Genomic DNA, 25979 nt, shown 5'->3' with positions numbered 1-25979 from the left:
AGCACCAGAGATAAACAGGACATATCCCTTGGCTGGGTGCCTTCCCAAGGCATGCAGGATCAAGTCTTCTCCCAAAATCATCCTCTGGCAGCCACTGAACAGCAGCACTTGGTTGATCAGGCAGAGTAGCTATCCCTGTAGCAAAAAGAATTTCTTGATCACATCATCCTGCTAGGAAAATTGGCACAGGTTTGCATACACTTTGGTGCAGATCTCTTTGCAATCCCCTTGCCTTGGCCCAGGTTTCCCCCTACATCGCAAAACCACTCCCATCTTCAGGATAGTTTTGGATCATTGCTAAACATATGGCAGGTTTCTTGCCTGGGTTTGTCCAGCCACTTCTCCCCAGGGGCTCCCTGCCCCTGGCTCCAGCCAGCTCAACAGTTTTTTGCATTCAGTGCTAGTTTTCCTTTTGCTCTGGCAGATAAACTCAGCCATTGCACCCCATACTCAGTTTCTCATGAGCCATTTCTCCAGCTCCTCTGATTTTTCAGCATCCCCTTCCAGCTGTCTGTGAGCTGAGAGAAACTCAACTCCTCCCCACCCCACAATATGTCTCTTTTAAAGCTGCTGTCTAATGCTTCCAGCCCACCCCACTGGGAGCTGCAGGCTCCCAGGCACTTTAACAAAGGAGAGTATAGATCTTTGGCAGAAGAGGGTGCCCTGCCCTCCTCCCCTTCTCCAGCCAGGCTCCTGCCCTGTGCCTCTGAGGGCACTTATACTGCAGCAGCAGGTCAGATCCAGGACCCAGCCTACCCCTTTACCCAGCCTGGCAGGATCACAGGACTGACAAAAGCAACAGCAGAATCAGGAGCCTTAAACCTGGACAAATCCTCTGCAGACGACTAAAGTGAGATGAGAAGCCAGCCCTGCACAGCAGTGACTGCTGCTGTGCTCCATCAGCAAAGCCATGAGTGGGGCTCCCCACAGCCGGGGAGCAGGTGGCAGCCTGGCTGAGGGGGCAGCGGTGGGGGTCCCAGGGTCCTCAGAGGGGCAGGCAAGCTTGGCTGGAGCCCAAATGAACGTCTGAGCGCAATTTCCGCCGCACCCTGCCTTCACCCTTCCTGCACCCTGTAGGAAACAGCCCCAGCAGCCCTCACCCGGGGCCTGCAGGACGGCATCCACCAGCCCGGAGCGTGGCAGGACGAGCCACGACGGCTCCCGGTGCCACCCGTCCGGAGAGCCCTGCAGCACGTACAACCATGCGTTGAGCACTGCCAAAGAGAGTGGATGCCAAACCTGAATTACCAGCCCAGAGAGTGGCTGTGGATCCCGGGAGCTCCTGTGATTTGTGGCAGGTTTTTCAGGTCCCCGCCTGTCACACACACGCAGATACTTAAGCAGTCACCCAAAGACCTGCAGGGTTCTTGTTCTACACACTTCTGGTCTCTGACAACTCCAGGTAAGTGCAGGCTTTGAGCTGGGGGTGCTGGGGTAGATTTGCAGTTGGGGATGGTGGGGAAGGAGGGATGGAGGGAGGGGGTGACCTGCGCTTACTGATGCTGGGGAGGTTGGAGCAGCACTTGGCAGGGCTGTGGAGGGAAAGCTTCATGCCTGGGGCAGGGAGAGGGTCATGAAGGCAGCCAGAGACCCCAGGCTGGGGGTACCACAGGGACCTCCCTCTGCTTCAGCAGCTGCTGTGCTCTTGTTTGCTTTGTTCCCGTCTGATATTATCTTCTAAAAGGCTGAACGGGTAGTTTACCGGATGCATGACAGGTGGTTTTTCCTTATTTATGGCAGGGTCTGTTTTATTTTTAAAGCCTCCGTCCCACCTTATCCTGTGCGCCATGCCGGCTGATGTTATCCACAGCCACCCCACAGCAGGAGTCCTGCGAAAAGCTTGGGACAGGACATGGCTCTGCGGCAAAGCAAGGGAGGGCAGGAGGGCTCCTTTGCATTGAGAACTGCTATTTTAATCCCTGCAGTGGCAGGAAATAGCTGCAAGCTAAAGCCAGATGCAGATGCATCCCAGCCCTAACAGTGGGGAGAGCACTGGGGAAGGGATCAAGAAGCCCAGCAGGGGCTATGGGGCCCCATCAGCTGGGCAAGAGCTATGCTTAGAGTTTTCCAGGGGCTTCAGGTGCAGTAAATTGTTAGAAGGCTCCACAGACAGACAGCTATTGTGCTTGCCATTCAAAAAAGCAAAGCTGAGCAAACAGAGATCATGTCTTTTCTGGAAAAGTGGCTGCTTTCTGCCAGGATAGTCAGTGCTGACTGCACTAGCGGAGGGATATATCCTCTCCTGTCTCTGGCCAGAGCTGGGAGCCCTGCTAGTAACCTCAGGGTGTCTCTGGGGAGCTGGGTGCAACCACAGGACATGGGCAGTGTAATTGTGGAGGGAGGTCTCTCTCCACCTCACTGATCCTACCTCACATCTAGGTCAGATCACTCAGTCCAGCTGATTTTTAGAGATCACCAAGGATGGAGATGCCGCCACCTCTCTGGTCCCTGTCTCCATGTTGGACTACCCCACACTGTGAAGATTTTTTTCCCAACATCTAATAAGACTTTCTCTTGCTGCAACTTGTGTCCATCAGCCATTGCCTTTTTCCTGCTCACTCCAAAATGGCTCTGGAGGTGCATTTAAATGGCCCATTAGCCACACTAAGAGCACCAGGTGCTGCTTGCACAGCCTCCACGTACACAGCAATGCTGCTGGAGCCATCCACAGCCCAGGCAACCCACAAACCCCTTGCAAGCTTCAGCTGGTGGCTGCTCTCACATCGCTCCACCTAAAACCAAGACAGTTAGTCAGAGCCAAGTGTGAATTCCCCAGCTTGACACATAGGACAGAGCAGGTGTCACCAGTGCTGTGGTTTCACTGTGACAGTGCATCTGGCATTGTCATTTCCGCCTGGGTGAGTAACCCCCCGCCACTGAACTCTCATCCCTGTGCTGCCCAGGGGAGACAGCAGTGGGCATGGCACTGTTCACAGGGCTGAATGATGACCACAGGCCCCCAGCCCTTCTGAAAGCCAAACAGATGATTTAACACCCATTGCACTGAAAAAGCCATTTTTTTCCAATGCCAGCAAAAATTTAAGCAGAAAAAAGCAGTGAGCAGTGATGCTTTTCAGAGCTGAGCAAAACAGTTGTGATTCTCCATTTTTCTGCCAGAAAGAAATGTAAGCAAGGAAATCACCTCTCCTGTACAGGGGAGAGGTCCTGTGCAGCCTGAAAAGCAGGCTCCAGGCCTGGGCTTAAACAGGGCTCCATTTAAGTAGCAGGTAGGTGAGTAGTGGTCCAGATACAGCCAATCAGGACATTTAGAGACTCCTGGTGCCCTGAAGTCCTGTCATATAGCCCAAATCTTTAGCACCTGAGAGGCACCAAGTGCTGGGTGCCACAAGCTGCACAGAGCCGCATGACTCCTGCAAACTTCCAGGGCCCAGTGGAGCATTGTGGGGAGACCTGCAGAGCCCTCCAGGACCCCCAGGGTTTTCACCCTTTTCTAAAAGCCTTCTCACAGCCTTTGAGAGGTAGGAACTGTTCTTCCTCCAGAGCAGGGGTAGAGGGGAGACAAGGAAAGACCATGAGGTATCACATCCTCCATGCTGGTGCACCCTGAACTGCTAGAAAGTAGAAGATACTGTGTCCTACGGGGAAATGCCTCAGGAATCAAGAAATTATCAGAAATAGAAACAGCTATGCAGATGAAACATGAAAGTTGAACCTCATGTTCCTCATGCAAATCAATGCACACAAATGAATGTACATTAATGCAGCATGCTGCAAACGATGATTTATGGATCACCAGGACATGTTGCTCCTGGTGGCCCAGGCTAGATGGGTGATCCAGAGGTGATGAGGAACCTTGTGGTGACTGGGCTTTCTAGGAGAAGGGCAGGTCACTTGGTGGGGTGCTGAACAAGGAGGAATTGAAGGACTTGAGCCTGGCCTCATCTACACTTTGACCTCATGGAGAGCCTGACAGCCACAGTGTTGGAGAGCAGCACCTCAAATCCAGGGGATTTCTTTCTCCCCCTGCATCTTTTCTAGAGGTCTCCAAATGCCCAAGAAGGTGAGCAGCATTCACCTGGCCCCCACCAGCTCACCCACATTAGGGACTGAACTTTGTCTGTCCCCTTCCTATATGGACAGGTCTGAACTGAACCGATTCCAGGAAAGTCCAGACAACTGCTGCCACACACCCATGGCAGACACGGCCAACTCAGTCTGCAGCACCTGGAGTTAAAGATGGTCTTTCCCTAGTCTGTCCAGGCGTGATAGATGATGCTGTCTACCAGCACACTCCATAGTGCTCAGAGGTCCTCCAGCCTTATGCAACCACTGTGTTACAATCACTATTTACCAAGTGACTCAAGCAGAGTGGGCTGTTTCACAACCAGCCCTGGTCTATTTATAAGCCCCTACTCAAATGCCAAAGCATCCTTTTATTAGTCAATGTATCTCCTACAGACAAGTCTCAGTGGGGTCTTTGCTTTTTGGGATAAAGCTCAAAGAAGAGGATCTCTCCAGCCTTTCATGGATAGCAGAGTTGGCACTCTGTAAGCTGCAAGGCAGTTTTGGAGCTGAGCCCCATCCCAGCAGTGCTGTCAGCAGGTGAGAGCCCTGGGGCATTCAGTATGCTCCAGGGTACCAAGTGGGTGAAGGTGAGTTATCTGTCAACCAGGAAAGCAGTTGGGTTTAAAGCTACGCAGTAGGAGTGCAGCATAATGGAGGTGCCTGGGTTACACCCCAGAACCAAAGGGAGAAGCTGGACTGCAAGGTAGAGGCAGGGCAGGTCTGCAGCCAGTGGCCCAGAGGAGTCCCAAAGCAGGCCAAGGGCTTCTGGCAGCGTGGACAGCCAGTAACACCGACCAAGCCACCTGACAGAGATGGCCAGGCAACTTGGGCCAGGCAACTCGGACAGCAGGAGAGCAGATCAAGAAAGGCCACATTTTTGCATCCAGCTCCTCCCCTGCCAACACCCCACAGCTTGGTTTCGGAAACACTGAAATGATTCAGCATCAAGGGACATCTGCATGCTTTTGGTGGCAATGCCTCGTATTTGAGTTGACCAAATTGGCAGGCTTGACCCTCTGCCATGCAGGAGCAAACTTGGAGCCCTGCAGAAGAGAGGTGTGGGACTTACCCAAGGTGTACTTACTGGTTTTGCTTGTGCTTTTGTGCCAAGTCTGCCAGAGATTCGTGCAAAGTGCAAGTGGGACAAACATTACCCTGGGGTAAAATATGGGGTTCTTTCTTCTGCCATTGCCCGGAGCACCAAGCACTGATCACAGCTGAAGGCAGTGAGTGCTTAAGCAAGACATGCATGGGGTATGGTCCTCCGAGGACTGACCCTTCACTTATAGACTGAAAAACAAGCAGTTTCAGCAGTGCTCAAAAAAAACACTAACTGTTTATGCCCATGCATGATAATATTAAATATTAGCAAAAACAAAACAGCTCATCTGGTCATTACCAGCTTTGTGTGATGTCTGGCCACACTGCTAGGAGGAAGACCAGGACACTGATCATGAGGGAAAATGGGGTGATTGCTGTGTCCTGGCCCATGCTCCCGAAAGATCCTGCATCCTCTAGTTTGTGATTCCTCTGCACAAACTTGCCTGGTTGCTGAGAAGGAAAAAATACCAAACCACTAGGCTGGATGCCAGATACTGTCCCCTCACCCAGAGAATAAATAATGTTTTTTAATTAATGTCTTTAAATTAACCCCCTTAACATGCCCATTGCTGTGACATCACTCCTAAGTGACGCCCAGACCTAAATACGGCTGTAAACAGGAACCGTCCCCACGGGAGTCACACTGGCTATAAATACAGCAACAGAGGAGTGCTGAGCAGAGGACAGGCTGCAGTTTTCTGACAGCTAAGGATGGTGAGACAGCTCAGCTGGGCACTGTTGGCATGTGGTTACCACAGTGGGGAAACTGAGGCAGGAGTTGCTGGAGGTCTAGGGCTCACAGCTGAGCCCCCCAGCATTTCTTTGGGAGGGGAGTTGTGCTCTGCTGTAGCCAGAGGCCACTGGGGAGGGGGAAGCTGGTGGGAACAGGGATGGCAAATTTGGGGCTCAGCAAATGCAGCCCTGCTGGCCAATCCCAGCTTGGGCAATGATGCCGGCCCCTCTCCGCAGTGCCTGGCCCCATAGCCCTGCCCCGGGGAAGCGATGGCCACGGAGAAGCCAGTGACTCCCACTGAGGAGCAGCTGGAGATCCTGGAGTACAACTTCTGCAAGGTGAACAAGCATCCTGACCCCACCACGCTGTGCCTCATCGCGGCTGAGACCGGGCTCTCCGAGGAGCAGACTCTGGTGAGTGTGCACCCCTTGCATGCCTCTGTGCCCCACACACTTCTCCCACATCTCCTGCCTGTCCTGGCTCTGGCTCTGTATCGTACCCCCGGGGGTAATCTTCTATTACCCCACACACTTCCTACTGCACCCCCCCACACCCCTTATGCTCCCTCCACACCCCCTGCACCCCTCTGTGCCTCTGCATGCCTTACATGCACTCCTTACTTGCACTCCCTGCACCGCTTATACTCCTTACGGTACCTCATACTGCACCCACAAGTCTCCTCTGCACCTCTGCAACCCCCAGTATGCTCCTAACCCCACACTGCACCCACAGAGCTCTACCGCACCATTGCACCTCCCTGTACCCCACATCCTCCCTGCACCCCACATGTTCCTGCCCCTGCATCCCCAAAGACCTTTCCCCTGCAATTGCAGCCCCTTCATCCCACAGGCCTCCTGCACAGCAGCCCTTTGCTCTCCCCCACCCACACAGGAGCCCCATCCCCAGCCTGGGCTTGGTGACCAGGCTAGTGCTTCCCCCAGCCAGGACAAGGGCACACCCCAAGTGTCACTGGCTGGCTGTGGAGTCCTGAATATACAACCCCTGCATGCTGTCCTTTCCTTCCAACCCATTTCTAGTGATCTCTGGTGCCAAAACCACTGCTGGCTTTATGGTCTGAAGCAACTACAGTAATTTTAAAACAGATACAGGAAAGATGCAACTCCTGCAGGACATGCTTAGGCTGTGCACACTCCCCCTCACTGTTAGCTACTTCAGTGTCCCTAAGCCCAGACATCAGGCAGGTCTGTCAGCCTCTCTAGGAGACATAGAGGCCTCCAAATGTCCTTCGACAGAGACAATCTGCCACTGTCTGGGACTTCCACCTGGCCCTGTGCTCCATCTGGCTACTTGGAAGCTAACCTGGTCTTCAGAAGCAAACAGCTCCTTCCCAGTTCCTTCAGGTTGCAGTGCAGCCATTTTCGATGCAGATGTTTTATAAGCTACTTAAACCCACAGCAGCATTGATGGGTACAGAAAAGAAATCCAACACACTGAAAAGTTAGCAGCATTTTGCAGAGAGCTCCCAAGCCTGGCTCTCCCTGGGCAAAGCCAAAGGGATATGAGAGCCGAGCAGGCAATGCCAGCATTTAGCCTTTCCCGGAGAAGGATGTTGGTATAACATCCATTGCACTGATAGTCCTTGGCTGAAGTGGAAAAGGAGACCCCTCCTCTACTCTGCTTTGGTGAGAGGCAGGTACCACTGCTTGTTTGAGGCAGCAAGGAGACAGTACCCCTGAAATACCTTTTCCTTCTTAGAAATGGCACTGCTCAATTTTTTTTTTCCTAAAGCAAGTTGTAAACACAGGCCATATATGCCCATGACATCTCTGGAGATGTATTAAAATCTTCCCTTATAGCCATCTTTTTTCATGAATCCAGAGTGCTCCTAGAGATCTGGAGATGAAAGTCATGTTAGGGACAGGATTGGGACTGAGATGGGAAGCTGCAAAGTGCCTGCACTGCGTATGACACAGAGAATCATTGCTCCTGACACATGGAGTGCTTTATCAGCTAGATATAGCCACCATTTTAATTAAAAATTTAGTAAAAATGAGATGCAAAGAGGTATTGAGTCAACGGGAGATGATGGTTTAGGACAGGAAGTTAAATTTTGGGGAGGAGGCTCGGCAGGCAATCATCTGACTGGATGTGGTCCAGGGTAGTGCTAGCTCAAAAGCCACTTGTAGAGAGCACCATGGTTGTATCATTATGGACCACAATAGCTTCAAAAATAGCCATGAACAAATATAGCAACAAAGCAACTCACAGGCACATTCCCAAACAAAAGGCTGAGCTATGCTTCCGGCACACATGAGTTATATATCTCTTCTTAGGGAGGTAGTGTGGCTTTATCCAGCTGCATTTTATCTAACAGTTGAAACCGTGGTTGGTTGAAGTAGCATCAGCAGCTCTGGGAGCTGGCTTAGAGATGGTAAATTACTACAGAATAACGTAGTCATGCATATTGCTTGAAGACTAAGATAATTTTTAACCCATCTTTTAAATCTATTTTTTCTTAAATTTGTTGAGACCCACTGTGTTGTCCCTCTCATTCTTTCTGAAGCAGGTCAACTTTTGATTTCTGTAATTTTTGAACCTGCAGTAATTGTCTTACTGCTCCAGCCATTTAAGCAGACACCTTCCAGCAGCCCCTTAGCCAATCTCTTACTCTGTTTGCAAGAAAAACCTGGACCCACAGCAATGAAATGAAGACTCACACATGCTGTAAAGGTCTGAAGGGAGCTTGAAAGAGGTAACAAGACCGCTCGTGTCAGGAGCAGCTGCCCTGCTGCCTGGGAACAGCACAGTGCCTTGCTACAAGATAGCAGTACCATGAGTTTCCCTCACCTGGTCCCATGTGCTGCCCACATCTGCACCTTTAGTGAGGTTATTCAGAGGGTTGGCTCAACCTAGTCCACTCAATCTGGTTTTTCTTCTTCCAGAAATGGTTCAAGCAGCGCCTGGCAGAGTGGAGGAAGTCTGAAGGGCTGCCCTCAGAAAGCGGGTCTGTCAGGGACTAGAGGATGCCGCTCCAATCCCCATGCCTGCTGTAAATGATGGTGAAGCTCTACAGAGTGGGTTTCCTTGGGGTTCTTCTGTTGCAATAGGTTTTGAGATACAAAGTAATACCCTGCTATTTAACATGTTTTATTTAAAGTGTACATAACCAGGAAAAAAAAAAAATATATATATATATGTGTGTGTATACAGCTTCTGATGGCTGCATAACCTATGTGATTCCCATCCATTAACAGTGACTGCACAGGGCAAGACAGTCTCAAGCCCTTGTCCCTGGCTTGCAGAAAAGCCCTAATGAAAGTTTCAAACATAGAAGGGGGGGGGGGAAAATATTTTCCTTATGATCTCCAGAGGTAAAGTATGTATGCTAGCTTCAATATACAGATCATCCAGAGAGGAGGGCACCTGGACAACCAGATGGGTTGTTCAGGTGATCTCAATTAGCTCAAGTTGCCCAAGTCAGCTCAGGAAATAGGCAAACCAAGTGCCTACACCATAATCAGACCTGAGCCCCTTGACTGCATTTCTCACATTTCTGTTAAAGGTCACAAAAGGGAAGAAACTGGTCTTTCTTTTTTCCAATGCATTAATAAAAAAACAAAGTTTTTTGATGAGAGGAGCCGTGTTATGTCCCTGCTTGTGCTCCCTGCCCCAGTGGTAGAGACAGACTCCTTACTCTGTGAGGGCAACACTTCTCCAAGGCAGCCTCAGTGGACTATGTGGATTTTCCCTCTTGCCACAGGGATAGGCCACAGACATGGGCAAATTCCTCTTCTAGGGCATCCATGGGTCCATCCATGGCAGCCCACACAGCCCCACACACAACCCAAGCCCCGAGGTGGCAGAGGCTGGCAGTGCTGGGGTTCCCCTGCAGAGCGGTGCGGGGGCAGACCCTAGCCTCCATCAGGCCATTCTCAAGCCTGAGGGATGCATTTGCGCTGAGGCTCTTGCATAAAGCCCAAACTCTCATCTGTCCTGGCACAGGACAATGCATGGGCTAAAAAATAACCAGCTCTGTTGTCCAGTGACCTTACCTTGTTCAAAAGGTTTCAAAAAATCTTCTGTTCAGTGGATTATTGCATCAATTAGTGGATCTTCTGATGAATCCTCTTCTGGCTTGTGATCACCTGCCTCTACTTCTTTGTAAGGTTAACCTAGGGAAGATTAAGATACACTGGCACTGAAACTGCCAAAGCTTTCATTTATGGCTTTTGTCCCTTTCTGGAGAGCAGCTTGCCTCAGTATTTCCAGCCCATCACCAGTAGTTAGGCTGCCAGTGCAGAGCACGCCACATTCACAGGAAACAGATAAAAGCAATCTCCCTGTGCCATGTCCCACACAGGCTGTGTCGTTCCCCTGCAATCCAGCTGCCAAACTGATGCACCCACAGACCCAATTGGAGCTCAAGAGTTCATTCTGCAGAGTCTGGTACTGATACCTGTTTTCTTCTTAGTCTTTGCCATGTGCCCTCTCCCTTACTTTGCTTTTCTGAGTTAGGCCCCAAAAATCACAATGCAGAGCTCCATTACTTTGCCCAGGGTCACACAACTGAGTATCTGAACTGCACAAATTTAACCCATGAGACTTGTATCAAAGATGCATGCAAAGCAAAGCACTGGATCTGCCTGTTCTCCAGGCAGTTGAGAAAATGGGCCCCAAATCCAAGTCAACTCAACACATGTGCCACCCCAGCATTTCCAAAGTCTGTATTACAGATTTGCACCTTATCAAATTCAGCTCCGGATCTGGAATTTTGCAGCCTTTTGTGCTTCTACTTCTTGTCACAGGCACAAAACTTGGAGTGTTGCTAAGAAGATCTCTGAACTTTAGCAAAAATTTTGAAACCTAAGGTCAGAAATTGTGTTGCATCAACCTACTGCATGTCGTTGGCTTTGGTTTGCCAGACTTCCTTAAGTGAAATAACAGTTCCTGTGCTGGCTTCCCCTACAGCTATTTCATTCCTTCTTTAACTATTAGAGCAAAAAGATAAGAAAGGTGATAAATTCCAGATGTAACACATACTAGGGACAGAGGCTTCCCACATTAGGTCAAATTCTGCTCATTTTCCCTGATGACTATTTTGTTCTTAAGGAATGACCATTTTATTTAACTCCCCAGATAAGCCCAGTAAAAGTGGCTGCTCATAAAAAAAAGTGTTCCTGCTGGGTGCTGCCTCCATGCCGTGTTCAAGTAGTTTTTCCAGACACAGCCCAGCCGAAAGAGGGTGATGTTCCAAGGGCTGATGGAGGCAACTGGCACAAGCAGCAGACTGTTTTTCTGAGGGAGCTCAGCGCTTAATTGGACGAGCCAGGTCTTGGATCCGAGCAGAACAAGTTGCCTTCTTAGCAGTCTCCTTCACCGTGAATGCGTCTGGGTTGAATTGAGCTGAGTCCGTAGGAGGCCTGGGGGAATGATGACAGAGCTGGTCAATTCCAGCTGGAGTGGTACCAGCTCTCAAAGCTGACACACCTCCACCTGAGCCCTGCCCTTTCTTGTCAAGAGAGGCCAGAAGCAGTCATGCCTCTGCTGTTGTCACCAGGACACTAGTGAGGGGATGCCCCATCTCTCACTGAAGCTGTCACAGCCACTGCAGATAGGCACTCCCTCACCCTCTGTTAAACACCCTACCCAGCACTTCCTGCAGCCCAGGTTGAGGCCAGCTGCATCATGCTGGGCAGCATGAATGTGCTACTGTGCCATGTGTCTGCTGGTTGGTTTTTATAATTGCAATTAAGAATTAAGAAGTCCCAAACAGTAATTCCTACTAGAATTAGAAAGTTCCTATTTCTTCTCTTTTTATTCTCCTTCCACCTAAAAAATTATTTTTAAGCCACAATCCATGTAGCATTAGTACATCCAGTCATATAAATTCCATGCATTTTGGAAGTGGAAGAACAGTGGTTTAATCACACTGGCTAAACTCAGAACAACAAGGTCCTGTGGCCTGCACAAAATGGGCTGACAGCTGATCATTTCCCCATGGCAGGTAAGCAGTACCTACCTTTTGCGAGGCTGGGCCAGTTCCACGAGCCTTGGCGTGGCCACGGTGTGCTTTGCAGCCTTTGTCACTGGCCACTCAGCATCCCGCAGAGGCACATAATCAGGATGCAATCTTTTTGCCCTAGCCAGCTCCAGGGTCCGAGGGCTTGCAGTTGCCTTCTGAGCCAACTTGGAAACCTGTGGAAGAATGGGAAGGAAGGTCCTTACCAAGTGCTCTTGGCATTCAAGAGTGACCAGCCTGCAACTCAGTGTCCCCAGGTTCACAGCCACTGATCACATATAGACAGGGCACAATCCTGTCCACAGCTGTGTCTGGCACCAGACAAGCTGTGGAAGGAGAAATCACTGCCTGGCCAGTCCCATAACCTGCCCTCCAGCCTCCTCTTACTCCAACCCATCCCCCACACTGGAGATCCCATTTAGACACTTGTCCATCTCTCCCCATCCCAACAGCTGCAGGCTAGGCACAGGTCTGCCCTTCTCTGGGGATGTCTGCTGGGAGTCAGTTCATGCTCTGGATGGAGCACAAGTCCTGCTCTCTAGCCCAGAAAGCAGGTACATCAGCCTGACAGCACCACATCCAGGGCTGTCACAGAGCCACCAGTGACTGAGCACCCCTGCCCTCCCCTCTGCCCGGTGTCACTGCTGTGCATGGTCCTGGGTGACGCTGCCTTACCGGACGAATGACAGATTCAAGAAAGCTGCACTCATAGCAGCAGGTCATCTCCCTGACCCGGGGCTCTGCAAGACGCTGTAACCGCGAGGATGCTCTGGCCAAGGCCGCAGCATTTGTAACCCGTGTTGGCACCTGCGTGGGTTCAGAATGGGGGAGGGATGTGCAGACACAGAGCTTGACACAGCAGTCCACAGGGACACACTCCCTCCCCAAAGGGATGAACACCCAGCACCCTTCCTCTGCAGACATGAGCACAAGAAGGAGCACTCTTACTTTCCCAGCACCCGTTATTTTTCTTTCACCGGAACTATAAGGTAATTTTGGCATTATTGGGATTTGTATGTCTCAGCTAATATGGCTTTTTTCCTCAGATGTCACCCACTCATAGCCAGAAAGGAATGCCTGTAATGAGAGCCTGTGTAGCCAGGTAAAAACGCAGATAAATTTCTTCCAGTGATGTTTTTCATATTCATCTTCCTGGCTGAATCAATTTTCCTGCTAAGGAGAGATGCTCAGGATTCAGGGTAAAAGTGCTGACGCAGTTAACTGCATTCCTACAGCAAAAGTGATTACTGCTCTAGGATGGGACTTCTTCCCCTATTTTTCACAGTGTTACGGATGCCAAGGCCTGTTTCAGCACAGCCTCCCTTATTTCACAGACCAGAGTCTGCAGCCAGAAACCTAGCCTTTGCCATGGAAATTACTGTAATCTGAGATTGCCCCAAACCCTTTTACCCCTGCCAAAGCAATGACCCACCTCAGTGGAGCAAGTTCAGAAACACATCTCTAAATTAGGCTTCTGGTAAAACACTGTTAAAATATACACTGTTAAAATATACATAGTATTTACAGGCTCGTGCTCCCTATATACACAGACTGGAGTACAGCTGCCCAACTGCAAACACGACTGTACTCCCTAGGAGCTGAATAGGCCATTCTCATCGGGTTTCTCCACCTTCTGCTTTATCAGGGGATGCAACCCAGATGCCTCCCTTGTCTCTCCTGCTATTCTAGGCTGCTCCAGCCTGGCTGTTTTCTGTCCCTCAGCAGGGGGATTTTCAAGGACAGCATCTCACTCCGAAAAGTCAGTTTCTCTCAGTATCACAAACCCTAGCAGACAGTTTCTCCCCTCCAGAGCACACACTGGGCACATCCAGGGGAATGATACAGGGTGTAAAACTCAGGACAGTTTGCTGTATCACTGTCCCCTCCAAATCTCACTCAATCATCTCCTCACCTCTCTGGCCAGCAAGAACTCTGGATGCAGCACCTTTGGCTGGGCAAGCTCCATGATCCGTGGGGAGGCTTTATAACTCCGTGCAGCTGGTGACACAGGCCACTCGGGGGACTGGCGAGGTCTGGAAGCAGAGAGTCATGGCACTCACAGATATTCTCCCGCATGGGTTAAACCAGGCTGCATTTGGGACATTTGAGCCTCATGTTTACCGCAGTAGAAGGCAACTTTGTCTTGTGGCCATTTCCAGTGCAGAACCCACTCATCCCATGAGAGAATCCAGAGGTCCTAATCCAGCAGAGTCCCTGCTCTGCATTTTGCCCGCTGTTACACCCATCCTCTGTTCCTGTATTTATTACTTTGAAGCTACACCAATGCTACAAGACCCAAGGGCCTACCTATAGCACCCTACGGGCTTTCTGGCCTCTCACCTTTGCCGCAGGTAAGCAGCGGAGCATTTTTTAGGTTCAGACAACTTCAGCAGCCGATCAGAAGGGAAGGCAAAATCCACTATCAGGGGACGCTCCCAGATTGTTGATTCCCGTCCACAGCTGTACAAGAAGAGGGGTCTTGAGGAACAACAACACAGAAGAATTAGTAAAAAGTAACTGACAGAGAATGTGATCCTGGCAGATGGTATTCTAAGTCTAGTTAAGCATCCATGCCTTCTGCATGTACAAAATTGGCACCAGTACACATGGACAAGCCATGAACAAATGGGAATTTGTTCTTGAAATTTCCTGATTTTAAAGGTATATGCTGTTTGCACATGCAAAGTCATCTTTTAAGCACCCTCAATGCATTGCTTTTGAAGTCTAGGCCTTTCTCTGAACTATTTCAAGAAGCCACTTCACAACACACATCTGGCAGCATCTCTGTTGTTCAGCTCTGTCAATTTAGAAATCTTTCTGTTGCAATGGCTTAATAGCACCTTGTGCTCTTGCAGCTCCTTTCACCTTGGGATCTCCCCAGGCTTGCCTAGTGCATGCTCATCCAACTTTCTGTCAGCCATAACTCTTGGAATATGCCTGTCATCACCAGAGTAGAGGTGAGTAGAAAAACAGGAACGGCTGTCAGATGGACACTGCTAGTCAGAGGTAGAGGTTCTCAGGGGGATGAGAGCTCTTGAACTGATGACAGTAGCAGAGGAGAGAAAAATACAGACACACGTGTCTTGACATCCCTCCAGGTAGAGGAAAAAACAGAGTGCAACAGTGTTTCATCTCCATTCTCATTGCTAGGACTTCTTACAGACTAGCAACCACCACCCTGCCTCCAAAAGAGCTTCATCCCCTCCAACAGAGCTACAGATGAATTGCTGCAAGGAATGGAGCATCACCCACCGCCACTGAAGTTTACATTTTTTACATCATTTTTCACTCCTATTCCCAAACATGGACTAGTTTTTCACCACGTAGTGAAAGCAGAGGTTTAACTTAAGGCAAGAGACCTTTCCAACCAGCAGGATGCTGCAAGATTTATCTGTTCATAGAATTTCCTAACTTTTATTCTCAAGATTTGGGCCAGGCTCCAAAAGGATGCAAGAGATCACTAATTGTGTCCAGGTGCCTGGCTGGGCTGCATCAGCCCCAGTATGGACAGGGAACACTCTAGGGACAGACAGTCCCTCTGTATGCACAGGTCTGACACACACATGCTTCCATCAAGGCATACATGCACACATCTCTGCTTCCAAGCCAAGGCAGAGTTATCTGGATTTTTTGTTACAGCGGAGGAACATGCTCCCATGTGCTTGAAGACTGACATCAAGGCAAGGCTGCTCCAAACCCAGAGCCTTAAGCAGACCAGCAACCACCACATGTTGCAGAAGCCAGGAAGAAGGGTATGAGGAAATAAAAGGGCACCAAAACTTAGCACCCCCCAATTCCTCCTCATTTTGGAAGTCAAGCACTCAGGGTAACTACACTCCTATGGCACTTTCTTCCCTGCTACAGACAGCCCCTGTTCCAAGGACCAGTACAGCCTGGTGGGTCACAGTGGCATGGAGCTCCCTGGGGGGCAACAGTAGCAGGAGACAAGATGGCATCTCCCCTTTCCCTGGGAGCCAGCATGTCACCCTGATTAGAGGAGACCCTCTGAGCTGCCTCCTTCCCTAGGACATGTTACCACATCACTGACCTGCACTGGTGCTTGCCAAAATCTTTCTTGGGCTTGGCCAGTGCCACTGTTCTTGGGGATGGTCGAGCTGTAAAAGCATCACACGAGAGGGTCCAGATCATCTCTTGGTTTCCCCACACAAGCCTAGCAAGAACAGCAAGGGTGTGAAATTTCAGAAACAATGCACAAGTGTGAAATATGCTTGCTGGGGTTATCATGCCCTGCCTAGGATGGGACACCCACACACAGAGTCCCTACAGCTCCCCACAGCTGTAAAGTGCCACTGCCATCCTCTGAGCATTCACCTTCTCTGGCACAGAATTTCCTAACACTGTCCAGGTGTTGTTGACAACTCAAAAAGAAAAGAGCCTTCAAGTGATGAATTTGGTTGTACAGTTACTAGTTGATACGCAGAAAGGGTCGTTTCATTAGATCTCTGAAACCCCTGGGGGAGTTTCATGATTGCATTTTTCTTGCCTCACCATTACCACCTAACTATACCACAGGTATGACAGTAAAAATAATAATAATAATGTTATGGTCAGGGTGTGCCACGGAAAGTGGGTGAGGTTTTGCAGCACGTTAGTGGTTATTCTCCTGTGCCCAGGGCAAATTTGGAGTTGTTCATCCCCCACTGAGAGACCATGGTGGAAGAAGGTACCAGGGTATTCAGGACAGGGAACAGCAGGACAGTGGGTTTGTGGAACCTTTTTCGAGTAGAGACACCCACCCAGACCATGGAGAAGGGACGTTATTAAGAGATTGTTGCCCTAGCTTGTCAAGCCATAGCTTGACCACATAATGCAAACGGCAACTCTGTTCCTAAAGCTGGACTGTGTCCTCCAGGATATAGCAGCCTGCAGCTCCAGTGAGGTCCAGCCTCCTCACACCACGACACCATCCTACCCAGCAACACCTCAGCGGGGCAGCTCAGATGGGGCAGCAAAGGCAAGACTTGGGTCAAGCCCAGCTTTTGCACCAAAACCAAGAAAGAGCAAATTGAAGAGTCCCTCATGCAATGAACATCTCAGTCTACTTTTCTGGAGTCACTTGTGCTCTTGAGAAGCAAACAACAGCAAAACAAAAGCAAAGGGTCTGCACCAGCTGAAGCCCCATCAGTCCCCAGCCCTTGAGCCAGATCTGTCTGGACATAGCCTTACTTGGGATCATGTGCACAAGCTGCTTCCCTGGGTTCTGCAAGTTCCCGTATCCTGTCAAAACTGCAGAAAAGGACAAATCTGCCATTAAACATACAGTTAAACAAAGCATAAAGAAGTTACTACTGTACTCAGAGCCATAAAACACACTCTTGAACCCCCATGCTTTTGCCTCCATCGCTTATGAGTGTGTATAAGGGATCTCCCTCCAAGTAACTTTCCATCCATTTAATGTGGTGAACTCACCAGGCCATGGATTTCTGTGCTCTCTCTTGGATTGCAGAGTCACAAATTTGCAATTCTGCCCTGACTGCAGGGTCCCTTTGGGACATGGCAGAGAGAAGGGGAAGTTACTTTTCTAATTAATAAACTGCCATGCAATCCCAGCACATAGGAGATGGATAATCTCCCAGCCTAAAGGAGCCAAAATGAACAGAAACACCAGTTATCAACAATCTTGTGGTTTACTAAAAGGCACCATGGAGACAGCACTGTTCCCACATGGTTTTAGGAGCACAAGTAAAGACATATTTTTTTATTTATAATTTTCTTTCAGTTCATTTAGCACAGAGGGTTTAGATGCTATAGAGACACAGGAATATACATGGTCTATGCCCTAGAAGCAGCATGAAAAGTTTTTACTGAATATTCATCAGACCAAAACCTTTCAGGAAGATCAGATATCGCTGTCTGCTTCTGATGCTCAAGTGTCCCAGGCCTAAAATCCCAGTGGCTGGGAAGTGCTTGTTTTGTGAGCCTGGGTACAAAGAGAAGGACGAGATGACACCAGTGCCACAAGTACGTTGCAGAACTTGCTGGTGTCACAGACCAAGCCCACACCCACCCGCTGGGGCTGCAGGTGCCTGTCCCCTGCCAGTTGGGGAGCAGTCACAGGATGCAGGCAGCTGTGGAAGTGCCCCACCATGGAAAAAGCACAGAAGATGAAAGCCTGGGGCATTGTTTCTCTGCTTAGTATCACTCGACAATAAGGCAGTATAGCCCTAGAGAGGAGCAGGAACACCAGTAGAGATGTTTGCTGACAGAAAAAAAGTCTGTGCTTTGGGGACACATCTGTGGTTTCTCTGATGGGGCTGATACTTCTAGAGAGACACCAAGCTCTAGCAAACACTTGCCAGAGAGCTCAGCTCCACAGAGACTCTAGCAATGGCAGGCTGCTGTTAGAGCGTCCTCGCCACACGCTCCCTGCGAGATGCCTACTGATTTACCTCCCCGTCATGCCTAACCACCGGTCACAACACTGCACAGTTCCCACTGAGATCCCACACAGGGAACTGCCTGGGAGACTTTGGCCCCCTGCCACCAGTTCAAGATGGAACACAATCTGGAAGGCAGCTATCATTTCAGGAGCCAAAACCAAATTTCAGCTGTTCATTCCCAAGCACCTCCCCAGAGGCTTTTCCTTGCAAAGGGGCAAAGAGGTGAAGGATAACCATGCAGAAGCGTGTCCCCCAGCCTAGCTGCATTGCAGAGCTAGAACCATCCTTCAGACAGGCTCATCCTGCAACAGATCCCCCACATCGCCACTGCCAAACCCAGCACAAAGGGCATATGGCCCTAGTGCTCCACATGGCTGGCTTGGACACTGCTGCACAAAGCTTGCACTCCCTTGACCCAGCCAAGGGACAAGTGACATGTATGTCCAAATCAGGTCCCTCAACTCATTTGACAATTGTTTTTTGATTTTTTTCCAATTACAAAAAAAAAGATTACTTTCTACTCTTTTTATCATGGCAAAAGCTCTGGACAGACAGGCATCCCCACACAGGATGCACTTGCAGCAGCTCTGCAATTTAAGAGTTAACCTACCTCATTGACAAGGGGACAGCCTTTGCCATTTGGCCCCTCTCATGCTTCCCAGCAGGGAAAATGAGGCCTTGGTGCAGCCATAGAAACACCTCCTCTCTGCTGCCTGAGCTCAAACAGACACACTGCTTAAGGGGGATCAACTCCCTCTGAGATCAATTCCTGGTAAAGCAAAGGGTCACAGCTTCTGTTTTAAAGGGGCAGGACAGTCAGATATTGTTTGTCATGAGAAGCAGAGGAAGGGGAAAACCAGGCATCATTTCCTCTGTATGTTTATCAGTGTCATCAACGCAGTGCTCTGCGTAAATCCCCAGCTGAACTCTCCCCAAGAGATGTGGGGCACAGCCTGGACACTGAGCCAAGAGGTTGGGGCTGGGTTTCTTACCTGTCGCGTGAGCGTGCAGACAAGTAACAAGAAACTGCAAAGACAAGAAGAGGTGAATTTAAAAGCTTGGTAACATCTGCAGCCTGGGCTGCCTGCTCCTCAGTGTGAAATAAACTCAAAGTAGATGATGTTTCTGCGTCTCCTTAGGATACAGTTGCTTGGCAGCTATTTGTAGTGTTTTTCCCTGGTACCTTCCTGGTGCAGCTGCATAGTAACATGCTTGTACATGAAGTGTTCCTCTCTGGTGGCTGCTCTTCACCCAGCAGTGCTGGCAGCCCCCGAGGCCGCAGGACAGAGCACCCCCAGCACCACATCCCCTCACCAGTATCCTCCTCCTGGGAGCACCAGCAGCCACTGTCAACCTGTAGGCTCCCACTCAGCTCAGCAGAGCTACCCCTTACCATTAGCTTCAATAACTTCAAGGGGACATCTTGAGAGCCTCAGGGGAGTAGCGGCTGTATTAAACTGGGACTTTGTAGCAGTACAAGACAAGCTGCCATGTTTTAAAGTGGGGGGCCAGAAAGCCATAAACTTGGTGACACCGGCACAGTGGGGAAACTAGACACGGACGCTGGGGAGCCACGTGCCCCAGTGTCAGCAGCAGTCAGGCCACGGGCATCACTTTCCCCAGCAGGTGCTCGGAGCTGTGGCGCCAGGGGCCTGCTGGCGCCAGCCAGCCACACCACACACAGGAGCCCTCCCATGGCAGAGCCCCCGAGCCCCAGTGGGGTGAGGGGCCAGGGCGCAGGGCAGCCACCACCACCACAAGAGGGGTGGCCCCCACCAACAGCCACAGCCCCCGTTACCCATGACCAGCCTCTGCCACCTCGTCCACCCACCAGTGCATGGCCTGACAGCCACCATGGCGCATGCTCCCGTTGCCACAGCAACAGTGCAGCCACAGCCCCACCGGTTCCACAGCAGTGGAATCTGGCATTCAGTTCACCAGTGGGCCCCAGGGAGCTAGTCCTTGGCCACCAGCAGAGGCCAGGGCCCACAAGCAGGGCAGTGCGTGCAGGTGCTGGGCACCCGGCCCTCACAGATGGGTGAACAGACCCGTTTCAAAGGTAGCTGTCCAGGAAAGGCCTCGGGGTCTCCTGCAGCACTCCTTGTTTGGGTAAATGAAGCCCAGACCACTGGTTAGGGTAAAATTTTCTGCTTTATGAATCTGTTCCAAGGGACAAAACTGTAAAACCCTCATACAGTAAATGCACTTGCAAAACAGGTCCTTTACAGAACTGCTCCCGGAGTGTAAGTACAAGGACACTGGGAGAGTGACACTCCTCAGCAACTCATCTGCCTCACCTGCTGTGTTAACAGAAATCACTTTCAAACAACAACAGGCTTTTCACATGTAAAACTGCTTGCTCGAGGACAACCTGTACTAAACCAAAATAAGCAGCTCAGCCTGATCGAGGAGTCTCCCACTTTCTGTGCCAATTTAACTTAAATGCTTCCAGTCACTACCTTAAATTACACTGTTTTGTTTTTTCCCTGTAGGCAAAGAAACACTTAGCGTCTTACTGCTTTCATTTTCTCATTCTTACCCACTAAAGAAGCAGTAACCAACCCAATTTGCCACTCCCTTAAAAAACAGCTCCAATACAGCAACAACAAAAATTGTCACTGTCAAAAATGCTAGTTGCAGCACTTTAAATTTCTGACACTGTCAAGAAGTGAGGTCTCATTTTTAACAAAACAACATTGCTAACAGGGTTCTGTAAATCATGTGAAGTAAACATATTTCAATTTGAGCCCGAGACATCAAGCCAGGTTAAATTTCCTGGATACAACTTTGTTCCACTGAAGTCAATGCTTGATTTCCACCTGGCAAGAAGCCATCTCAGACCATCTAAGTTATCTATCCCCTTAACTGCTGTCCTAATCTTCACCTACAAATACGTTAAAAATAGATTACTTTTCAGACGTATTTTCAAACCACTATAAATTAGATTTTCTTACCAACTAGACATCATTTTCAGAGGAATTTCACACCCACAAGGAAAAAATATCTGTACATTTCAGTCACCACATGGCAAACTGACCATACACTAACACCTCATCTCCCGCAGCTCAAATATCACACTGTAGGAAGAGATGTCACTGTGTTTCCAAAACCAGCTGTGCTATCAGCTCCTTGGCATCCTTCATGCTGGAGGAGATCTCGGAGCCATCTTCTGCGACGTGGGTACCGATCAAGAACATCTTTCTCTCATCCCCAATCTCAGAGAGTGCCAGAGCATCATGAATATCGGTGATGCAATATGCACCTTCAAGGTCCTGATACGCAAAAACAAAACAACCCTGTTAGTTGCATGAGATGGCAGCACCATTCCCGCTTTGAGCCACTGCCTTTGTCCAGGGAGGGGAAGGTTCTCAAAGGCTTCAGGGGGCACCATTCTTATCTACCTTCTATGAGATCAAGTTCCCATGCCCTAAAATGCTTGGGGAAAAAAAACAATGTTTATCTTTAACCTAATTTCTTTCCAAATAAATAAGGGTACATTTCTGTTTCTAGTAATACCAGTGTTTCTGATAATGTAAGACTACCTATATGAGGCAGACAAAAGTCTTGCTGGCCCAAGGTACTGGGCACCCAGCACAGAGTTACAAGAACGGGGCAAATGTGTAAGTCACGTCCTATGTACCTTCTCAGCCACCAGCATTTCTGACTCCAGGACCTAGAGAATCAGTAGTAGCATTTGTGTTTGATGAAGCCAAAGCCTGCACTTGCCTTCAAGAGTAACATGAAGGACTACTAGTAACATGCTGAAGTTACTAGAAATTTAGGGGGTAACAACGTAAAGCAAATCAAGCACACAGCCCTCATAAAAGAAAACCTGGGCTTAAAACCCATGGGCTGTTCTGTCATCTGACTGTATCATAGGCACAATTCTATTCCAGGTACAGCACTAGTCATTGGCACTTTCACAAAGATCTTAGGAGAAAGCACTGCCTTGTGGGGAAAGCTGCTCTTTCAGCAGTAGCCTGAGGAGCAACAACCAATCTGAAGGCAGTGCCTCACTTTTCAGCTTCTGCGAGGTAAAGTGATACTTCTAGACAGATGTTCAGAACAGAAACCTAATCCCAAGTCTGACTGTAGTCTCTCCCTTGCAGCTCCCAAATCTTGCAACTCTAGAGCACTTTCCACCATTATTTCCACCCGTAGGTCTGACTACACCATCTTCAAGCACAGGACCTGCATCTTGCAGATCAAAAACTCAACCTCAGATTATTTTCTTTTGCGGTCAACAGGTGTCCCAGAAAGACCTCCAGCTCCCAGTCATGCAGCCTCCTTAAAGGCAAGAAACCTCCTTTGAAAGGCTTTGTTGCTGTTTTCAGAGCTGCTGCCAGCCCAAGCTCAGCTAGCAGCAGGGAATCCTTACCTGCTTGTTGGCCAGAACCACCACCGGCAGGGTGGAGTTATTCTGGATCAGTTGATGAAGCAGCTGTTTCGCCACAGGCAGTCGGGCATGATCAGCCGAGTCCACAACATAGATTAGCAACAGCACTTTGGGCAAGTACATCTTCCAGTATGAACGCAGAGATTCACTGCCCCCGACTGGAAGAGAAGAAGGCAGCACAGGATTCACCAAGTAATCCCAGCAGCGCTGCTCCCAGAGATGTGGACAGCAGGCCCTGGGCTGAAAACCCAAGGTATTTGGGTTACCAAAAGCTCAAAGTATTTGGGCTACTGTGTATGAGACTGAAAATAGCTTTATTTTCTCCAGTCAAGTCTCATGTAGGCATATGTGCATACTCTGAGGAAAAAAAAAAACAAAAACCACTTTCCATTTTAAACTCTTATTTTGAGAGGATTCTGGGTTCAGTTTCTTTATGCTTGCTTTCTGCCTTGTTGTTCTTGCACTCAAGCAAATCAGAAGAGTAGAAAAAGGTTCAGTGTCCATAAAAACCATGTGAGAAAGTCCCCATATAACCTATCTCCACATGTCCATCTCATCTTAGGACCAAGCAGGCCTACAACTTCCAAAGAAGTAATTCAGCTCTGAGATGGAGCTTATCAGATTTGTATGACACTAAGGACTAGGTCAAAACTCCCACAGCTATTCTGTCAATAACCAGAGATGCTTAGAAAGCGAGAAAAATCAAGCCCCAGCAGACTCTTCAGGCAATCCTTGGGAGAAAGCTTTGTACAGGATACATTTCTACCTGAGCTCTTCTCTTCTGGATACATAGGAAAACTGTCCATCTTCAAAACCAGGCCTTATAACAATTCTGTGGTGAAACCATATGCACAGGTTGCTTGAGACTTGTTCCCATGAGGGGACAAAAAGAGTCTGGCAGTTTGCTGAGTTTAATAGGAGCAGGAATAGCTAACAGCATATTAAGTATTTCAGATGTGTTTTCAGTTCTCCAGGTCTTCTAGGTACACTGCAGAACCACTTGCTCAAGAGTACTGAGGTGCTCAAAAGGCACATCTCCCAAAAGTAGCAAATTTTCAAAGCAATACATTTGGGGTTCCCTATAACTGAAGAGAAGCTCTTTTCAAAACTGACTTAATAGTCAGCCATCTTTTATGACCTCAGTGATTTTGTTCTGTTCCAAAGCAATTTTGCTTTCACTTAAGTCAAAATGATTCAGTAGTTTCAAGAACGTAGAAAGGGAAGCAACATTTCCTGCTAGGGTGTGCCTGACTTCAAGAGCCCCAACGCATCTGCTGGCAGAACTGCAAGTCTGCCACCGTGGAAAGGAGCCAAAGGGCTGTGACTGACACATCACCTTGGGACAGATGCTTCTGATTCTGTACTGTGACGCTGTGGGGGCTCACCACCGTTCCCTCTGTTAAGTGCATTCATGCATAGCATAACCCAGGGGTCAGCAACCTCACATAGAACATTTTTTCTCAAACCAGTAGGAACTCAGCAGAAGCCAGGAGCTCCTATCCTTTGCAGAGGCAAGATATCACCCACTTAACTATATGATGGTACTAAGAAAAAGAAGTTTCCTATCTAAGCCCGAAAAAAAACAATTTTTTTTTTTTTACTGATCGTCTTGTGCTACGTGATCAGCATAGGCTGCTAACCCCTGGACTAGGCGATGGTACAGACTGGGTAAGTAACCAGATTACAGAGCCATGCACGGATTTACCTGGCTGAAACTGGCCTGAGACATTTCATTTCCCATGGGTCAGATCACAGCCATCACATCTCAGTCACTACCAACCTGGACCAGAGAGGGAAGGATGACTCAGAAACAGTAGGTTCTGCTGTGGGCTGCACAGTACTGGGCCCAGGCCATCCCCAGGCAGGAGCAAAGATACTGTGGGTTTCTCTGCACTCAGCTACACAAAGCAACCCCCAGCAGGAGACACAGGTGTCTTGTACCCATTAGTAGAGGAGCACAGACTACAAGCATCTCTGGGCAGATGATTTCCCTAAGACACCACAGAGACTCTTATGGTGGTAGGACTGGGAATTAAATCCTGCCTTAGCAGCCCCATCCTCACCTCCCAAAGACTTAGCTGGGAACAGCACAATTGATTTAGGCCTGCTGACAAAGGTAGGGAGGCCTCTGTGGGCTAGCTGCCAGTCTAGCACTGGTACAACTGCCAGTCGAGCACTGGTACAGCACAGTGCAGAAGCAGCAGGAAGTGAAGGGCAGCTTCTGCCTCCACAGAAGGCAGGCACCAATGAGGCGAGGATGTCAGACCCTCTGCACCAGGGACTGACCTGATTGCAGGACCTCTACGTTCCCCATCAGATAGCTGCACCTAGAACAGCTGTGACACCCAAAAAGCATCACAGGAGATGCATTCTGCAGGCAGTCAATACCCAAAATTCAGTGCTAAGGACAACACAGAAGTTTAGCAAACACCTACATTCAAAAGACATTGAAGACTGGAAAACACCACTTATGAGACTTTTGAACAAAAAGGATACAAAGCTTTTCTCATCCTCCTCTGTTCTTTCACCTTATCACTTACTCCTTTTCTGCTCTTATCCTTTGCCAGGCATAAGCACCAAGAAGCAGCTGTACAACACACAAGTGCTACAAGGCTTACTAGGGACACCTTTGCTTTGGGCTGATTTCACATAATCAGGCTTGTTACCATTCTTTCTCTGGGAGAACTCAGGGCTGAACGAACACAGATCCCTTCTAACACCAGTGTTATCATCCCGTTCAAGAAGCAGGGTGGGAAATCAGGATCCCCGAGGAGAAAATAATCACAACTTCATGGTATCAGTGCGGTCACTAGAGAATATGAAGGGTTTAAAATACAGTCCTGATCCCTAAGACATAGGATAGGAACTTATTTTATGTTCTGTACTAAAACAGGTTCACTCACTCTCCAGGAACTCCATGTGGGACTCTTCAGTGTTGATGTAGACAGCATTGAAGCCCTCAGTGGGAGCCACGCTGTGCTTGACGTGGTTAGTTGCCAGGGAGTGGAGAACGCTGGTCTTCCCAGCCCCATCCAGGCCCAGCACCAGTATCTGCTTGCTGTGTCCTTTTCCCTGCAAGGCGAGGGCAGCTCGCTTAGCCAGGCAGCCGGGGCATATGGGAAGCTTAGCGGGGCTGGGGGAGAAACGGAAGCGTGACAAGGGCTCGGGAGGGAACGGCAAAAGCTACTTCAGGGAGAAGAGGGAGAAGATGCCAGTTGGGCTCCTGGCCGCAGCGAGGGCGAGGCGATGGGAGGCCGGAGACCAGACGCAGCTGGGGAGAAAAGCCGAGAGAGCGGCCCCGGCCCGCACGCCCCGCCCGACCCAAGGCCTCGCCGTCCGGCC

The 25979-nt window shown here is 49.4% G+C and overlaps 3 protein-coding genes across 8 annotated transcripts in view; 1 reads left to right on the top strand and 2 right to left on the bottom strand.

The window, feature by feature from the left end:
* The first annotated feature begins 1000 nt into the window (after positions 1-1000).
* On the top strand, positions 1001-9651 carry HOPX (HOP homeobox). 2 transcript variants are annotated; one of them, XM_026847848.1, is made up of 3 exons: positions 1001-1402; positions 6097-6273; positions 8764-9651. In XM_026847848.1, the coding sequence occupies exons 2-3, from the start codon at positions 6130-6132 to the stop codon at positions 8839-8841; spliced, it is 222 nt and encodes a 73-aa protein (XP_026703649.1). In that variant the 5' UTR covers positions 1001-1402; positions 6097-6129; the 3' UTR covers positions 8842-9651. The 2 variants fall into 2 exon arrangements, with proteins under 2 accessions (XP_026703649.1, XP_026703651.1); XM_026847850.1 differs by lacking the exon at positions 1001-1402 and adding an exon at positions 5790-5841.
* Positions 5544-20246, bottom strand: THEGL (theg spermatid protein like). Of its 5 annotated transcripts, none has more exons than XR_003398318.1 (8): positions 17028-18533; positions 15889-16011; positions 14181-14318; positions 13753-13873; positions 12516-12647; positions 11841-12016; positions 9874-11241; positions 5544-5577 (listed from the first exon to the last, which is right to left on the bottom strand). XR_003398318.1 is itself a non-coding variant. In XM_026847845.1 (8 exons), exons 2-8 carry the CDS (start codon positions 17117-17119, stop codon positions 11127-11129), a joined length of 897 nt encoding a protein of 298 aa, XP_026703646.1. In that variant the 5' UTR covers positions 17120-17781; positions 19234-20246; the 3' UTR covers positions 9821-11126. The 5 variants fall into 5 exon arrangements, 4 of the variants coding, with proteins under 4 accessions (XP_026703646.1, XP_026703648.1, XP_026703647.1 ...); XM_026847845.1 differs by lacking the exon at positions 5544-5577 and adding an exon at positions 19234-20246 and having other exon boundaries at positions 9821-11241; positions 17028-17781; XM_026847847.1 differs by lacking the exon at positions 5544-5577 and adding an exon at positions 19234-20246 and having other exon boundaries at positions 9821-11241; positions 17028-17078.
* Positions 20247-20370: 124 nt separating this feature from the next.
* ARL9 (ADP ribosylation factor like GTPase 9) overlaps positions 20371-25979 on the bottom strand; it is a 6812-nt gene continuing 1203 nt past the window's right edge. Inside the window, exons 2-4 of the mRNA XM_026847946.1 lie at positions 25541-25820; positions 22620-22795; positions 20371-21513 (exon numbers count right to left, since the gene is read on the bottom strand). Of these exons, the coding sequence (XP_026703747.1) occupies positions 21334-21513; positions 22620-22795; positions 25541-25820 (636 nt within the window). The 3' untranslated portion in view covers positions 20371-21333. The remainder of the gene's footprint in view (positions 21514-22619; positions 22796-25540; positions 25821-25979) is intronic.

The sequence above is a fragment of the Athene cunicularia genome (assembly GCF_003259725.1).
Source record: "Athene cunicularia isolate RWA chromosome 4 unlocalized genomic scaffold, athCun1 chr4_part2, whole genome shotgun sequence".
NCBI lineage: Eukaryota > Metazoa > Chordata > Aves > Strigiformes > Strigidae > Athene > Athene cunicularia.
The sequence above is the reverse complement of the archived record's forward strand: the minus strand, read 5'-3'. Positions and strand labels throughout refer to the sequence as shown.

Bases quoted from the DNA above. Each gene is read 5' to 3' on its own strand.
- HOPX (XM_026847848.1), top strand. From the start codon at position 6,130: ATGGCCACGGAGAAGCCAGTGACTCCCACTGAGGAGCAGCTGGAGATC. The intron at 6,274-8,763 runs GTGAGTGTGCAC...TTCTTCTTCCAG, and splicing joins TCTCCGAGGAGCAGACTCTG to AAATGGTTCAAGCAGCGCCT.
- THEGL (XM_026847845.1), bottom strand. From the start codon at position 17,119: ATGTTTAATGGCAGATTTGTCCTTTTCTGCAGTTTTGACAGGATACGG. The intron at 16,012-17,027 runs GTAAGGCTATGT...TGTTCTTGCTAG, and splicing joins GCTTGTGCACATGATCCCAA to GCTTGTGTGGGGAAACCAAG. The intron at 13,874-14,180 runs GTGAGAGGCCAG...CTCTGCTTCCAG, and splicing joins GCTGCTTACCTGCGGCAAAG to ACCTCGCCAGTCCCCCGAGT.